General features: G+C 41.9%; 1 protein-coding gene across 2 annotated transcripts in view; it reads left to right on the top strand.

The window, feature by feature from the left end:
* VWDE (von Willebrand factor D and EGF domains) overlaps positions 1-18,776 on the top strand; it is a 109,004-nt gene that overhangs the window by 47,367 nt on the left and 42,861 nt on the right. For both annotated transcript variants that reach the window (XM_066585507.1, XM_066585508.1), the window contains 7 exons: positions 721-865; positions 5,511-5,725; positions 6,082-6,155; positions 7,631-7,910; positions 14,462-14,670; positions 16,553-17,511; positions 17,593-17,729. In XM_066585507.1, coding sequence (XP_066441604.1) covers positions 721-865; positions 5,511-5,725; positions 6,082-6,155; positions 7,631-7,910; positions 14,462-14,670; positions 16,553-17,511; positions 17,593-17,729 — 2,019 coding nt within the window. The remainder of the gene's footprint in view (positions 1-720; positions 866-5,510; positions 5,726-6,081; positions 6,156-7,630; positions 7,911-14,461; positions 14,671-16,552; positions 17,512-17,592; positions 17,730-18,776) is intronic.

Genomic DNA, 18,776 nt, shown 5'->3' on the forward strand with positions numbered 1-18,776 from the left:
ATGCAATAAATGTATTAAGAAGCTTGCGCCTCTTACTACATTTGTTGTATTTACACCAGTGCATGCTGCATTTAGACTGGCTTTTGAAATGCCAGTCTAAGCCTCATGCCCACGGCTTGGTCGGATTCAGCCTGTGAAATATCGCAGCGGAATCAGACCTGGCGCGCCTCACAGACACTATACTCAACTGTCCAGATCCGCGGCGAGTGTCTCAGTAGGCGAGCAAGCGCGCATGCGCAGTGCAGCGCATGGCGCGCTGGGCTGTGACGCGATTTCCCGCAGTTCTCACAGCAGAAGTATCATGGGATGGACGTCTTCCATTAAATGCAATGGAAGCCATCCGTGCAATTTTCCGCACAAATTAGAACATGCTGCGGTTCTTCCCCACAAGCGGAAAATCGCAGCTGATATCCATTCCTGGGCAGGGGAGAATCTTTTATCATAGCATGTCTATGGACGGACATTGCTGCTGAATTCACGGCGGGTGCCTGGCCGTAAATTCCGCAGCCATAATTCGTCCGTGGGCATTGGGCCTGAGAAAATATGCCTCGATGTGTGCACAATGTTGTGGAATATATGATCGCTATGTAAATCATGGAGAAGAAACAAAATGCATAATTTTTGTCTATATTTTTGGGATGAGATGAACCGTTAATCCGTCTGCAAACATTCAGCAAACAAACAGCCAATAGACTCATTCTGTCTAGATCCTTCTCACAGCTGCATCCAGAATCCTTCAGCATTTCCGAAGATGGAAGAGAATACAGGATGACGGTGAAGAGCACAATCCCGATTTCATGCTCAGACACAAGTCAATTGCAGAACGACTGTAAGATCTCGCTAAGGTTCCACACAATGAATGAAGGTAGGTCAGGATGGCACCACCGAGGTTCTACATAGCAAGGCACAATAATTACATGCGTATGAATTTGCTAACTATTTCATACCTACTGTCAGCTTTCAAAACAACGAGTAACTACTGTATGATGTTCCAGGCCATACAAAACGATTACGTTCAAGATTATGTTCATAAATAGGTTCAACCAAAACAATATGATCAGAAGTAGGAATATTAGATGCTCTGAAAATGTTTCCAAAAGTATTAATCCCAGTTGGGTTCTACACGACATCACATAGTCACACTGGGAAGCATGTGGTGGTCAAAACAATGTCATGATCAGAATGTGATATTCTACATAATGGGATCAAATTGTAGTGTGGTTGTATACATGACCTACCCATAGTTAGTTTAACCACACCATGATATGGTCACTTTGAGAACCAGGTAGTATAACATGGTCAAACTAATGTCATACAATATAATATATTCAGATTGAGGTTCTATACAACATTACGTTATCAAAGTGAAGATTTATTTAACATGGCGCACTACACTTAAAGGCGTATTCCCATCTCAGCGTTTGAGATGCCAACCCCGCTACTCGTTTCCCAACCACCTCACCAGGCGCTATGGAAACGGCCGAGACGTCAGCCTTCCATAACTCTCATTGAATTGAATGGGAGTTACGGAAACAGCATAAGACTGCCACATTGTCTGTTTCCATATCACCTGGTTAGGTGGTCAGGAAATCAGTCGTAGGCTTTTCCTATTAGCCATGAGAAGAGTTGTCTTACCAAAGCCTTTATTGGAATGCAACCCTGGCACATTCTGAGATGTGGGCAGCAGAGTACGTGCAGGGCACACCTCTGATTCATTCTCTTCACTGGGTCCAGTGGAGATAGACGATTTCAAGCACTCAGCTATCTCCAATGATCCAGTTGATATGAATAGGCAGGGGTGAGCTTATGCATTCTCCAATGCCCCACACTTTGTGATGTGCCCGGGCTGCATTCCATACATTGTTTTACTGAGACAACCCCTTTAACATGATCGCATTGGAGTTGGCATAGAAAAAAAAAGTTGCATACAAAGTTGAAAATTTTGGCACAAGCCTCACTTGTGCAAAGAAAATATGACTTTTTATATCTACATTATCTCCTGTTTTCTAAAAAAAACAGCTGTGTCTTGTCAAGATGATGCATCGCTGTCCTATGCCAACACATTTACGTATGTACTATTACCAGAAGCTGAAGTAGCTCTGTGCTGGCATGTGCCTCTTCATACCTTAGGGGCATCGTACGTCTGCAAGGATCGTATTAAGGCTGGAATTTGAAATGTCGGACTTCATAAATTCCATCTATTGTGTTTTCACATATGCGCTAATCACATTGGGCTTGCACACAGCATCGTAGGGTTTGCATGAGGCAATATGATATGGTCACATTGAAGTTACATACCGCATGTTATCACCTTTCCCAGATTCCATATGCTATAATGTACTCAAACTAAATCTATTTAGTTAGTTAAATCAGAGTATTATAGAGCATGACATGGCTGAACCAGATTTCAAATATGACTTCAATATGGCATATTATGGCTACTTTGATGTTCCACAAGGTCTGTAAATGTGACAGATTGTTATTTTTTATTAATTGTCTACCTGTCATTGCCCTATGCAGAATGAACCGATTTTGACTTAAGTTTGCAGAAGGTAAAAGAAGCCTTGTTCTTTGATTTTAATGTGATAACTATTGGTTGATTGATATTAAAATTTCCATTTGTAATAAGACTTAAAGTAAATTAAATTACATTATGAAATGTACTTTGCCGTGATACATCAAGTATGGATTTTTTAAAACTTTTTTTTATCCATCACATTTGATTAAGAAGATCAAAGGGAACCTCGGGGCATAAAGATTGGGCTTCCAACAATCAGCAAATTGAAATGACTTAGAAATAAATGGTTCCTATTATAGAGTGGGAGAAAATTGGTGATTGCAGTCATTTTTGTGCCTCAGGCTTATGTAGCTGGGCTCTGAGCTTCTTTTAATCTTTTTTTGCTGTAACATTCTGATGATTACATGATTTTAAGATGTGGGAAAATATTGTTCAAGGCTGCTTTCACATCTGCGTTGGGAACCTCTGTTCGGAGGTTCCATCATAGAGCTGGCACATAATACCGGAAGAAAATGCCAGATAACTGGATGGAAACTAAACGGACCCCATTATAGTCCTAAGATGGATCTATTCAGCCAAGGAATTACCCTTTACTGCTCCCCCAACAGAGCAAGAAAACAGAACCCCCAATGCAGGTGTGAAAGCAGCCTTATTTGAAAGAACCAAAATGATGTGAATTCAAAGATCAGAACTGCAAGCCGATGATTAAGTATGTCTGGGATAAGGCATGTATCCTAATATAAAAATAACACAGTAAATAATATAAGGTAGGACTACGGTAGATGGATAATCAGTCTTCTGTTTCTATATTAATTGTATGCAAAGAGCTATAAAAAGTAGCAGCATCCATCACATTTATTCAACAGAAATCAAATAAAGAACAATAATACAACCCCTTATGTGCAATAATATAACTACTATAATACTGCCCCCTATGTACAAGAATATAACTACTATAATACTACCTCCTATGTACAAGAATATAACTACTATAATACTGCCTCCTATGTACAAGAATATAACTACTATAATACTGCCCCCTATGTACAAGAATATAACTACTATAATACTGCCCTGTATGTACAGGAATATAACTACTATAATACTACTCCTATGTACAAGAATATAACTACTATAATACTGCCCTCTGTGTACAAGAATATAACTACTATAATACTGCCCCCTATGTACAAGAATATAACTACTATAATACTGCCCCCTATGTACAAGAATATAACTACCATAATACGGCCCCTATGTACAAGAATATAACTACTATAATACTGCCCTGTATGTACAGGAATATAACTACTATAATACTGCCCCCTATGTACAAGAATATAACTACTATAATACTGCCCCCTATATACAAGAATATAACTACTATAATACTGCTCCTATGTACAAGAATATAACTTCTATAATACTGCCCCCTATGTACAAGAATATAACTACTATAATACTGCTCCTTATGTACAAGAATATAACTACTATAATACTGCTCCTATGTACAAGAATATAACTACTATTATACTGCCTCCTATTTACAAGAATATAACTACTATAATACTGCCCCCCTATGTACAAGAATATAACTACTATAATACTGCCCCCTATGTACAAGAATATAACTACTATAATACTGCTCCTTATGTACAAGAATATAACTACTATAATACTGCTCCTATTTACAAGAATATAACTACTATAATACTGTCCCTATGTACAAGAAAATAACTACTATAATACTGGCCCCCATGTACGACAATGTAACTACTATAATACTGCTCCCTATGCACAAGAATATAACTACTATAATCCTGCCCCCTATGTACAAGAATTTAACTACTATAATACTGCCTATATACAAGAATATAACTACTATAATACTGCCCTTATATACAAGAATATAACTACTATAATACTTGCCCCATGTACAAGAATATAACTACTATAATACTGCCTCCTATTTACAAGAATATAACTACTTTAATACTGCCCCTATGTACAAAAATATAACTACTATAATACTGCCCCCTATGTGCAAGAATATAACTACTATAATACTGCTCCCTGTGTACAAGAATATAACTACTATAATACTGCCTCCTATGTACAAGAATATAACTACTATAATACTGCCCCTATGTACAAGAATATAACTACTATAATACTGCTCCTATGTACAAGAATATAACTACTATAATACTGCCTCCTATGTACAAGAATATAACTACTATAATACTGCTCCCTATGTACAAGAATATAACTACTATAATACTGCTCCTATGTACAAGAATATTACTACTACAATACTGCCTGCTATGTACAAGAATATAACTACTATAATACTGCCCCCTATGTACAAGAATATAACTACTATAATACTGCCTCCTATGTACAAGAATATAACTACTATAATACTGCTCCTATGTACAAGAATATAACTACTATAATACTATCTGCTATGTACAAGAATATCACTACTATAATACTGCCTCCTATGTACAAGAATATAACTACTATAATACTGCTCCCTATGTACAAGAATATAACTACTATAATACTGCTCCTATGTACAAGAATATTACTACTACAATACTGCCTGCTATGTACAAGAATATAACTACTATAATACTGCTCCTTATGTACAAGAATATAACTACTATAACACTGCCCAAAATATGGATATAAACATAAAAACTTCGATAACTAATTGGCGGTGCTTCATATTCTGCTGAATAGCACCATTCTTCAGCTCATCCAATGGTTGCTTCTGCTTTGGCTGGATGATTACACCATTACAAATTTTGATATATTATAAAATGTATTAAAGCAATAAAAATATTTACAGGAGTAGAGCCTGGCTGGAGAATATTTGGTGTCAGTACTTACTGATTAGTGTTTCTCTTGGCTTCTGCTTTATGATGAGCAATGATTTTGGCTATAATGTAGCAAATTTGGAAACCTCCTATGATTTTGTTCTTAACAGTTGAAGAGAAGCATGACTCAGATTTGACCCTTTCCTCTTGTGAAGTGAATCTTCTACAGTCGAGCTGCCAAAATGGAACATGCGGTCAGGCCAACCTCTATTATACAGCAGTGATGGACTTTGCAACGGATGGGGACACAGTGACCAGTATTGAAGTTGACCCCATAGTTAGCACCAATTTCCTGTGGAACGGTTATGTGCCAGACCCCATACAGGTGCTACTATCTATTTACAAAACTTTTTTTCTATATTTAAAGGGGGTCCCAATAATTCAAATATGTAGACTAGAGATGAGCGAGCGTACTCGCTAACGCAAACTACTGGAGCGAGTAGTGCCTTATGCGAGTACCTGCCCGCTCGTCTCTAAAGATTCAGGTGCTGGAGGGGGGCGGGGAGAGCGGAGAGGAATGGAGGGGAGGGCTCTCTCTCACTCTCTCCACCCCGCTCCTCCCTGCTCACTCGTGCAACTCACTGCTCTTCCCTGCCGGCACCCGAATCTTTTGAGAGCTCGATGTATGAAAAATGGGTCATCAACTGTAATTGGGATAACATGTTTATATTCTCTATTTAGATCACAGTAAAAGACATCCCTACTGCTTACTGCTACTCATTTACTGACCCCCATATCATCACATTTGATGGCAGGTAATATGCTATATGTCTCTGTTCTGCTATGTTGCATGTGTGTATTTCTTGACCAATTTTAATTGCTGGTTGACTTCCCACATTGGCTCTATTAAAGGGGCTGTCCAAATGTAAATTATTGATGACCTATCAGCGGGGTAGGCCATCAATAATAGATAGGTGGGGGTCTGCTAGCCAGGATCCTTGCCGATCTGCTGTTTCCCATTCACTTCAATGCAAGCTGGGCCTGCAATACCAAGTCTAGCCACCGCAGTGTGAACGGAGCTGTCTGCATCCTGCAAAAATCAGCTTAGTGTACAGGTACACAGGCCCAGCTATATGATGGCGAGGGTGCCTGGCAACAGACCCTTGAGGGTAGGTCATCAATAGTTTTCAACTGGATTACCCCTTTAGTGTTTTACCAAACATCTGTGGGCTGCATACAGTAACATGATCGAAGCCCTCTTGCATGTCTCTGCTTTCTAAGTGTATACGGTATGTTGCACTGAAATTAGATTATGAGCTGCACAAGTAATAGAGACTTAGGGCCTGTTCACATCAGCGTTGGAGATGTCATTTGGAACCTCCATCCCCGAATTCCATTAAAAAACTGAATGAACTCACATTAGCATGCAGCACTACTTTGTCCTGTAAAATGCCAGCTAAATGGAAACCGAATGGCCCCCATTATAGTCAGGAGGTCTGTTCAGTGCCATTCAGTTCCATCACCTGACAGTTTCATTCAGCCACTAAGTGCCGATTTTCTGGTACCAAAATGGAGCAGGAAAATGGAATCCAAAAGTGCTGATGTGAACGAGCTCTTTAGTAATTGACTATGAAATGTGCCTAGGTACCCTGTAAAGTTTACTCCATGATCCTTATGATGCTTAACCCTTTGCAGTCCAATTTTGGATTCACGGTTTCCTAGGGGGCTTTCTCTTTCTGCCATTATACAATGGCGCCATCTGCTGGCTAGAGCCAGTACTGTGGTATGGGACATGGTGGAGAGGCCCCCTGACAACATAGCGGCCAGTAATCTACAGTAAGAACACCCTGCTGGATGTCTTTTGACATCGGAGCTGTACAGCCTTCAATCAGAATGTCTTCAGAAGTCAGACAGTGGATTGGAAACGGTTAAATGTGCAGATTTCAGTGTGGAATTGGAAATAGCAGAATCCTTGAAGCAATTCTGCATCAAAATCCACAGTTAGCACTGCAGATTTTGGGCCTGTATATTCCGCTGGAGGGCGTATTCCACAGTGCTGTTGCAGAATATTCCATCCTGTGTGAAAGGTCCATAAGGTATTGTTTCTCCCTACACATCTAGGGCACCTAGATGTGTTGGGAAATATTCCTGTATGAAAGGTCCCTAAGGATGTCGCACTGCTGGAGCCTTCAGCGATCAACTGCAATCTGAGAGGGAACCGGGCAGGGGCTTGGGAAGTATGGACCACTGAAGTTGGACAGGTTAACACAACTTGCATATCTCTTTGCAGATATTATGATAATTTTAACACTGGAACCTTTGTGCTGTATAAAAGTGCATTGCGTGACTTTGAAGTCCACGTCCGGCAATGGGACTGTGGGATCGATGAGTCTGACCACCCAGCTTCGTGTAATTGTGGTTTTGTAGTCAAGGAAGGAGGCGATATTATCATTTTTGACATGTGCAGTGGTCAGCTCCTCGAGTCTCAACCTCATCTTACTGTTAAGACTCAAGAATCATCAGAGCCTACCTTTAGGATAACTGAATCTTATCACGGGAGGAAGATGACGGTATGTATTTCAAGAGACAATGTATCCAGCTTTGGGTTTACTTTGATGTTACAATGATTCTGTATTATATTGATGAGAATGCAATGTGAGTGCTATAACCTTCCACTACCCAGAGGCTCCGCTCTAAAATCCATCATGGCACTGCTTGAAGGCTCATTAATTCAACTATTCCTCATCTGCTGTCTTCAAATGAAGAAAATCATATTCATTTTTTTTGCATTGCCCCTTAAACTTAGCAGTTGTGCCCATACATGTCAGGCTTCAACCAAAAATATCCCCCTAACCTTTCTGCTCCTGCTCGGATCCTCCTTTGTACATAGGACTTCTCTCAAGTTGTGTCTATTCTTCAGAAATGAATTAGTAGAACTTTGAACTGGACTAGAGAAACCAAAAATAAGACACCTTTCTTAGATGGAAGGTGCTTGATAGAACTAGAGGTGCTCGGGGATTGAATGGGGAAAGAATGACAGGATGCATACTTACAATTTCATACTGCAGGCGTGTGTGCACATGCGTCCTTCCGGTGGTGGAGACTGACAGAGGGATAGACAACAGCACCTGACACAAACAGGAGGAGAGTTTGCACTGCGGCCAATAAGGTGGGCCAAGATGGCAGCTGCAAGTATGACATCTAACACATTACTTTAGAATCCCTCCTCTTCAAAAACATTTTATTCGTATGACTTTGACTTCAGGCCTCGATGTAATACAATCCCCTAACTGACCTCTCTGCTCCATGTCTCTTACAATCACCTTTCATAACTCCACCTCTTCAAAACTGCCTAAAACTCCATGTATTTCAGACCTCCACCAAGCATACTCTCCCAACTGATCTTTCTGCTCTCTCATAATCTCCTCTCATACACACAGGACTTCTCCCAAGATGGCTCATCCTCTAGAATTTCCTCTCCTACCCTATTAGATTTTTTCACCTGGGCTTTTATGGCTCTTTGGCATTGTTGTTCAACGTTTTAAGGGGTTTGGTGAACTTCCAGCTAAGTTCGAATCCATTCAGACCAAACCAAACGTTTTGCAAAAGTACAGCAAACCAGAAAAAAGTTCACTCATCACTATAGGTGACCCATCTTCATTAAAGTATCTCATTACGAGAAGCCAAGAAATCTCCAAATCAGACTGACATTAATGGAAATCTTCAGATTACAATATGTCCAGTGATCAGGGATGTAATCAGAGAGGCCATCAGCCGTCAATCAAAGCTGAATTACATTATCAAATTATCATGTAATTAACCATGTATGTTAATAATCCAGTCCACCAAAGATACATATATTTTCTATAAGGTTCATGTAAACAATTATCACCCACTCGACACCATATGTTCCTCTATGGGTCTTAGGCTTTACTTCCCCTTCTTTAACCATCCATATAATGGCCACCAAAAACTTCAGAATTGTTACTTGATTTGTTACCAGTTTTATGGCTGTAGGGAAAAGTGAGACATTGAAATGTGATTTACGTCTTCTGCCGATTAGAGGTTAACTCAATGGCCTGTGGGAAAGTATGAATTTACTCGCCAGAAAACAGATGTTTTCAGATGGTCACAGTAAAGATACTTATTGGAAATTGCATGAGAGAGAGAGAGGCCAGCACAGTTCTAATATTTACATTGTAGCAAATGTATCCGAGTCACATAGGAGAAGCTTCTGCTCTCAACTTTCTTGTTGCAATACTGTAACCCATTGTCTGAAACGTGTGAGCCATTCACTGCCAATAATGTAATGCTATTGTAAGGTTAGTATTGGATAGGGGATCACTTGAGTCACACATTTAGCTTTCCAGGCCAAATGTATTGTATTAAATCATGCTTGAAAGGATACATCTGTTCACTGTGTGTAAAATTACATTTCACTGGTCAAGGATGTTTAGGGGATTAGTAATGGCGCAGATTACAATATATTACAATATGTTACAAGAAAGACTCTTAAAGGAGTTCGACCAAGATTATAAATCGTCCCCTCTCTGCAGGATAGGAGACAACTTGTTGATTGCTGGGGGTCTTACCCCACCGATCTCCAGAATGGATGTCCTCTGTCCTCCTCACTTGTTATTGTCAAGAGGAGACTCAATGGAGTGCTGGTTGTGCAAGAGCGCTAACGATTTCAGTGGGACTGTGGAGATAGCTGAGGGGCAAGAACTCTGGTATTAAATTCATTTGGTTCCAACTAGAGATGAGCGAGCACGCTCGGATAAGTCAGTTAATCGAGCGAGCCTCGCTCTTCTCGAGTAACTGCATTCTTGTCCGAGCGTGCTCGGAAGGGGCGGCGGGGGTGAGCGGGGGGTAGCTGGGGGGGGAGGGGAGAGAGATCTCTCTCACTCTCTCCATCGCTATCCCCCCCCTCCCCCCAAGCATGCTTAGACAAGAATGCAGTTACTAGAGAAGAGCGAGGCTCGCACGAGTAACTGACTTATCGCTCATCTCTAGTTCCAACCAATAATATTCTTCTAACCTCTCTGCCTTCTCATAATCTCCTCTCACATATGCAGGACTTCTCTCATGCTGCCCCTATACTCTAGAGTGTTCTTCATAAAGGGGTATTCCCTGCTGGGACTTTTATGGCAAATGCACCAGATATGCCACTAAAGGGGTACAACTTTATAGTATTGAGTCATGGGGACTTCACATAACTCGGTACATACTCCGTGCACATAGTAGAGTGGCAGGCAAAGCTGAAGCAATGGATACACATTACTCAGTCTTATTGTTGCTTATGCTACTTGGTATTTATTCCATGAAGACTGAAGTCTCCTAGAAAATTAAAGGGGTTGTCTGGTTTGAGAAGAGAAAGCATATTACCTCATTAGGAAATTCTCAGTTAATTGGTGGGGTTTTCATTCAAAAACTCCATCAGATAGTGTCTACAAAAAGCATCTCTCTTCTCGGCACCCTTTAGGGCCCATTTTACAAGGGACATCATCCCAGCCATAATCGTTCCTGTGCTTTTACACAGGAACGATCAGCATTCATTGAATGGAGGTGGAGTGGGCCGGGGATCGATCCGCACTGCCGGCCTCCATTTATAGATGAACAACTGCCTGTTTATATGGACTGATCATTGTTCAGTTTTTATGTATGCAAAAACTGAATGAAGTATGACAAGCGAATAAATTCTCATTCATCATTAAACCGACGTATGCATTTACACTGAGTGATCATGGGAATTTGAACAATTAATTGGCCCGTGTCAATTGGTGCTTAGACATGAAGTCTCTGGTCCTTCAGAAAGAAAGCCCTTCCTGGTTCTCTTAAGTCACAGCAGGGATCACAAGATCAGCATTCCTATTTGGTATTTGGTGGGCTGTTTAGTGGGTGTAGATATTCCTACTAATAAAACCATATTAGCGTATGTTCGGATGGCAAAATCAAATGCAAATTTTTCAGATGGCAAAATCAAATGCAAATTTTTCCATCAGATCAAATCCACATCAGATTCCACCATCTGAGCATACCCTTAGGGTCTCACACTGTGGGGTACTCACTTGTCTGTATTTTAATAGGTGTTCGGTAGTGAAAAGTTCCTATCACCGGGTTCAGAAATTTGAGCTCAATCTTATGGAGGTAGGCCATTCCAACCTCTTCCCACCCGCAGCATACTGAGTGACAGCTCTATCCTTATACCAAGAAGAGAGAGAGCTGTCAGTCTGTATGATGCGGACAGGGAGAAGCTGGCATGGCCCACCTCCACGACTCGGAGCTCAGCTTTAAGTCAAACCTCATGAACCTGGTGACAAAATCTATTTAAAGGAAAACTTGTCACCAGGTTCATGCTGCCCAAACCACAAGGGTCTTGAGCTCGGGACTAATGTGCACATTCTGGTCATGTTTGTCTTATTCTGAAATGCTCAAGGGTTTCACAATAAACATATTTTGACAATTCCCTCAGAATGACACTGAGTCATGGCAGAACCACGCTGACCTCTCCATGCCTGGATCATCTAGAGTGGCAGCACTATTCATGTTTGTGTATAAGGAGAGCGTTGTCACTCTAGATCAGGGGTGTCAAACTTATTCTCACCGAGGTTCACATCAGCCTTATGGGTGCCTTCAAAGGGCCAATTCTAATTGTAAGACTGTATAGTAATAGTGAACCCCATAGTGGCCCAAGTGGTAACAGGGTTCCCCATAGTGGCCCCAGTAGTTATAAGGTCCCCATAGTGACCCCAGTGGTAATAGTGATCCCCATAATGGCCCCAGTAATCATAGTTCTCCTATAGTCGTCCGAGTAGTAATAGTGATCCCCATAATGGTCTCAGTAGTCATAGTGCTCCTATAGTGGGCCCAGTAGTAATAGTAACCCCCATAATGGCCCCAGAAGTCACAGTTGTCACATAGTGGCCCCAGTAGTAATAGTGATTCCCATAGTGGCCCCAGGAGTAATAGGGTCCATTGTAGTGGCCCCAGTAGTAATAGTAACCCCACATTGGCCTCTTTAGTAAGTGCCCCCTATATTAGTGGTCCCAGTAGGAATAGTACCCCCCCCCCCCCCCATGGTGGGTGCAGTAGTAATTATTTCTCCTATATTGGCCACAGTAGTAGAAAAGTGACCCCCATAGTAGTCCAAGTAATAATAGTGACCCCCCCCCCCTATTGGCCTCTGGCCAGACAGTATCCCAACAGGCATTGCACTCACTCAGGCTGTAGCTCTGTTCTGACGGTGGCAGTCACTTTTGAGCTTGTGACCATTGACCTCTCACCTCAGCATCTGTGCTGCATACAGGATGGCGCGCGCAGCACCAGGGTTAAGAAGTCAGCGGTTACAGGCTCTGCATTGCTGCCGCTGGACCGCTGGCCGCCGCTGATGAATGGGTTGCCTGTTAGGGTACCTTCACTCTGCCAATAGAATCGTGCGAGATTTGTGCATGGCGAGGCGCACAAATATGAAACCCTTTCTTTTGAATGGGTGCATACACATCTGCGATGTTTTCCTGCATAGCACCGCGTTGCGATGCAGAAAACAAATCACATCATGTTGTCTTTTGGCGATATCGCCCATTGTTTTCAATTGGGCCGGCAGCAGCAGTGCCGACCCCATTGACACAAATGTGAGAGCATCACGTTTCCTGCTGCAGCTGCGACAGCTGCAGCGGGAGATTCCTCCAGTGATCTTCTCCCATTGATTTCAATGGGGCTGGCGCTGCTGCCACTGGCCCCATTGAAAACGTTGCAGAACACTGCTATCTCCTGTTGCAGCTGTGACAGCCGCAGCGGAGATGAAGGAAACCCCAGCAGGGATCTGAGGTTGTTTTCAAATGAAAACACATCGCATCCAGGGAATTCCACAGCAGCGCCAGACCCCATTGAAAACAATGGGAGAAGATCGCTATCTCCTGCCATGGCTGTGACAGCTGCAGCAGGGGATTCCTTAAGCTCTGCTGTGATACAAGGCTGTTTCCCTGTGAAATCGCCTCGCATTCAGGGGTTTCAGAAGGATTGTGAGAGCGATATCATGGCCCGATATCACTCTGGCCAGTGTGCAGGAGTCCTTAGATTGCTGCACAGCCATCAGACCACATAAAATGAGATGGTGGGTCGGATTCGACCTGCGGGCCTTGTGTTTGACATGTGTGCTCTAGATAATGCCAGCAGGAATAGGCTGGCGTGACACCGCCACCATGTCTCCAAGCTCCGTTCAGAGTGAATCTTCAAAGTGTGTTTATTCTAAAGCGCCGCCACATTTCAGATTAAAGCTACCTTTACACAAGGCGATTTTCACCCAAATAGTCGCTCATACAAGTCGTTGACGAGTACGAATGACAATCATTAATTTGGTTTTACACAGAGCAATGTTTTTTCGATAGTTATTTGCTGAGTTATCATTCATACGGGGAATTCTCCATGCAGAATTGTTCCAATTTGTTCAAATGCGAATGATTGTGACTTTACTGCAGACAACTTTTGATCAACCAACGACTATTTTTTAGGTGAGCTGAAAATGAGCAACTAGTGAGCGAATTATCACTCAGTATCTTGTCAGTGGCTGCATGTACACCGGATGACTAGCAATTATTCAGATGATAATCGGTCCCATGTAAAGGTACCTTAAGACATACATGCCCTCAAACTCCACATCTGTCCTAGGTTCAGGTATGGTTCTTCACCTTAGACCATCTCTACTTCTTAGAAGGGTCTCATGACAATAGGCTGATTACAAAGTGTCCCCTCCTACTGGAACCTCCAGCGATCAACTGTGATCTATAGGGAAACCTGCGAGTAAATGTTTAATATCTTTGCAGTGCAACATAGGAAATGAAGTATAATACAGTTTTCATTCATTGGCTGGTCCGTGTAATGCAGGACAGGGCAGGTCCTCCAGAGCAAGAGATACTCCTTGTAACCACTCTCCACTCTGGCTAAGAGATGAGGATCCCAATCAGAGGGCCTACATCTATTAATCAGAATCCCCAAACAGGGTTATGACATTCTGTGTTCCAAGCCCTAAGGCACAACCTCATTTTACCTAAGGTACAAATATAGAGAAGTGGTGAGCATAATCACAAACTTAAATCCTAAATACACAACTTTTTGGTTGCAGATTTCATTCTCATCTGGAGCTTTCATCCGGGCAGATGTCAATGACTGGGGGATAAGTCTAACACTCAGAGCATCCAACTATGACTTCGAGAACACGCTGGGACTTTGTGGAACGTTTGATGGAAATGCAAACAATGATTTTCATGACAAAAAAGGAGTCCAGCTGGAAGAGACGTCACATGGACGCCTTTATTTCATCAATGAGTGGAAGTAAGAGGCTCATTTTAAGGGAAGCTGCCACTACGTTCAAACTGCTCTCACCATAGGCTGAAGGAAGTCAGAACAAGCCCCCTCATTACAGGGTTAAATGTTTCATTCTGAAATGCTGCAGCTTTTTAGAAGAAACATACTTTTTAAAATGTGTGGAGGGAAGAGTCACAGAGGCCATGCCAACGTCTAACCACCTGGATCGGCTAGTTTGATAGGTATCTCCCTTTACACAAACGGGGAGAGACTTGTCAATCTAGCTGATCTGGACAGGGAGAAGCCAGAGGGTCCTCACCCTCCACGATTCTTCTCTTTCCTGGCAGATTTTTAAAGCAGAACTACACTTTCAACTAACTTTGACATATCATAGAGACATGTCAAAAGTATTGATCAGTGAGGGTCCTGCTGCTGAGAATCCCACTGATCACTAGAACGAGGGGGCTGCAATGCTCACCCCAGCACTGTTACCCCTTGGCTGTCTTTGCTGCTTTTGGCTTCTCCCGGCAGCTGAAGATTGCTTCATAGAGGATAGCCAAGGAGGAACAAACTGGCGTGAGCACTGCAGCACCCTTGTTCTAGTGATCAGTGGGGGTTTCAGCAGTGGGACCCCCTACTGATCAATACTGTTGACATGTCTCTGACATATCAAAAGTTAGTTGAAAGTGAAGCTACTCTTTCAATTATGTTTCTTCTGAAATGCCACAGTGTTACAGGATAATGAGGGTGTCAGTCCTGACTTCCTGCTGCTTGTGGATTTCACAGTATGAACCTAATGATGGTTTTTCTTAAGGCTGATTATTGGGTGTATACATTTCTAAGTATTGGAGCAGCTCCAAACAATCTTAGTAAAAAAGACTTTTTTAAAAAAAAAAGCAGATACATATAAAATAAGCTAGTAATTATTAGAAAACTATAGTACCAGTGTTTATGGTGGCGCAATGCACCACACAGCTCCGCTACATGCACATGCACACACATAACTCTGGTACATAGGTGTGTGATAGACACACACAGCTGTGCTACATGCCATGCTCCTGACAAACACAGCTTTGCTATATGACATGCATGTCACAGACACAGCTTTGCTACATGACATGATTCGTCAAAGACACAGCTCTGCTACATGACATGCACGTCACAGACACATCTCTCCTACATTACACGTGCGTCAGAAACACAGCTCTGCTACATGACATGCGAGTCACAGACACAGTTCTGCTACATGACATGCACGCCACGGACAAAGCTCTTCTACATTACATGTGCATACACATCCTGTATTATACTCCAGAGCTGCACTCAATATTCTGCTGGTAGATTCACTGCATACATACATTACTAATTGAGTGCAGAAATATATCTGTGACAGCATTTAGGGTGAAACATATAAGCATGCTTTATTACTCCATCGCAATTGCAAGATGCAGTGTTTAAACCCACAACAGCTCTTAGACAAAGTAAATTAGAGAGTTTGCACAATTTAGAAAACCCGGAAACACATTTTAATGCACCCTATTAGTAAATTTTGAGCTGATAGAAATGTCTTTCTGTTCAGGATCATCACCCCTTAACCAAGGTAAAGAGCAATTATAAAGGGCGACTCACGACCTGTACCCTATTACACAGACAAGCCATTGATTTGAATGGACACTGTGTAATACGTCATTTCTCCTGTGATGGCGCTGCAGGGAAATTTAACATTTACTGATAGGTTTTCCAACAGATTACAGCTAGGGGTCCCAGCAGGAGGACACTTGGTGATCAGCTGATTGTCAAGAAACCTTCCTACAAGTAGGGATTGACCAAAATCAACAACCTCTTTAACATGATCTTTCTAGCTGGTACATTTTTTAATTGATTTAACGTCTTAAACATTGTATTTTAGGATTCCTGCAGGAAAAAGTTTATTTGATGAAAGACCAGCTTCCCTTTCCCAGAACATTAAGAAGACTAAGTACTGCAGTTGTGCATCTACCACAGAGACAAACCTTCCACAAGAGTCACCAAATACACTTCTTCTCAGCACTTCTCCACAGGATGTCCTCACCTGCATAGAGAAAAAGGATGCAAGGTTTCTCACATTAATTCCAGTTTTGGATGTCACTAATGAGTACATGTTCTCAACCGATACCAGTCGGGATCTAAGAAAGCGCTCTGTGGACAACCTCCAAGAGTATCGTCCATTATCCGCAGAGGTTGGGTTCCAAGGAATACCTAGCAACTCTATAGATTTCAAGAATATATCGAGGAGAAATATCATCTCAAGGAGGCCACCTCAACATGTAGGGAGCTATAGAAGCCTAAACAAAGAGAACGTTACAAAGAATCGGGCTAAACGTCAAAGTTATTATGAAGATCTCTCAATGTTCCCTTATCAGAGTCTAAGCCAAACAGACTTGGAAGGATTCAGCTACTTCTTCCCTGAGGACCACTCCACAGACGCCCCTCCTCAGATTCTGCCTTCTTGGCCTACTCCATCAGGGTTGACTCATTCATACGCTTCAGCAGTTTGCCAACAAGCGGTGTTTAACTCCAGTATCGGGAAACTGTGTGCTGGATTCTTGGAGAAACGTCTCATGGATGTGATTGACATGTGCATTACTGATATATTATTAAAGGATGACCTAGGATGGACCGAAGCTGGTTTAGCCCTCCTGGAGAATGAGTGTGAAAGGAAACTATTGGATTTAAGACATATCCAAGCAAGGAACTTGCAGATCCCCATTGAGAAGATTATCTTAGAACTAAGATGCCCCAACCTCTGTAGCTCCAATGGGCAGTGTATGGAATGGGGCTGTTCTTGCTTCAATGGTTATAGCTCTTATGACTGTAGCATTTTGTCTGGTAAGTTTGGTCACCACGTGTATGTTCATGCGGGTCTGTAACAATGTATCGATCACTTATTCTCTTGTTACTCTTGTAAAGACCAGGTGCCTGAAATTTCAGAGCTTGAAAATTTTGGGCTTTGTGACGTGCGCAAGTATGACTGCACATCTGTAAGAGTATTCGGTCTGGGCTTCAAGGAGTTAGAGAGTCTCAAATGTGAATTTACAAAGCAACAGGTATGTAAATTGTGGGAGTTTGACTTTATACTAGTGAGCCGTGAAGTTATACTATCATATGTCAGTCTTTGGGTAACTGTACCTGTTTTAGCATTTTGTGTACTCTAACGAAGTGTCCAAGAAGCTTCAAGGCAGTTTCATAGAGTCAGTGTTGTTTAATCAGAGAGGATATCTCATTTTAAGTGGACACAGACATAAGTAATCTGTCACTTTATAAATCCAAACCCAACACATTGTTATTCAATGTATATGTAGGAGTTACTTTATAAATCATAGAATCATAGAATGGTTGAGTTGGAAGGGACCTCCAGGTTCATTGGGTCCAAACCCCTGCTCAATGCAGGATTCACTAAATCATCCCAAACAGATATTTGTCCAGCCTTTGTTTGAACACTTCCATTGAAGGAGAACTCACCACCTCCCGTGGTAACCTGTTCCACTCATTGATTACCCTCACTGTCAGAAAGATTTTCTAATATCTAATTTGTGTCTCCTCCCTGTCGGATTCATCCCATTGCTTCTAGTCTTTCCTTGTGCGGATGAGAATAGGGCTGATCCCTCTGCACTGTGACAGCCCTTCAGATATTTGTAGACCGCTATTAAGTCTCCTCTCAGCCTTCTTTTTTGCAAGCTAAACATTCCTAGATCCTTTAACCGTTCCTCATATGACATGATTTGCATACCGCTCACCATCTTGGTAACTCTTCTCTGAACTTACTCCAGTTCATCTATGTCTTTTTTAAAGTGGGGTGCCCAATACTGGACACAGTATTCCAGATGAGGTCTGACTAAGGAAGAGTAAAGGGGCATAATTACCTCATGTGATCTAGACCCTATGCTTCTCTTAATACATTCCAGAATTGTGTTTGCCTTTTTGGCTGCTGCATCACATTGTTTACTCATGTTCAGTCTATGATCTATTAGTATACCCAAGTCTTTTTCACATGTGTTGCTGCTTAGCCCAATTCCTCCCATTCTGTATTTGCTTTTTTCCTTTTTCTTCCCCAGATGTAGGACTTTGCATTTTTCCTTGTTAAATAACATTCT

Source organism: Eleutherodactylus coqui, chromosome 12 (genome assembly GCF_035609145.1).
Source record: "Eleutherodactylus coqui strain aEleCoq1 chromosome 12, aEleCoq1.hap1, whole genome shotgun sequence".
NCBI lineage: Eukaryota > Metazoa > Chordata > Amphibia > Anura > Eleutherodactylidae > Eleutherodactylus > Eleutherodactylus coqui.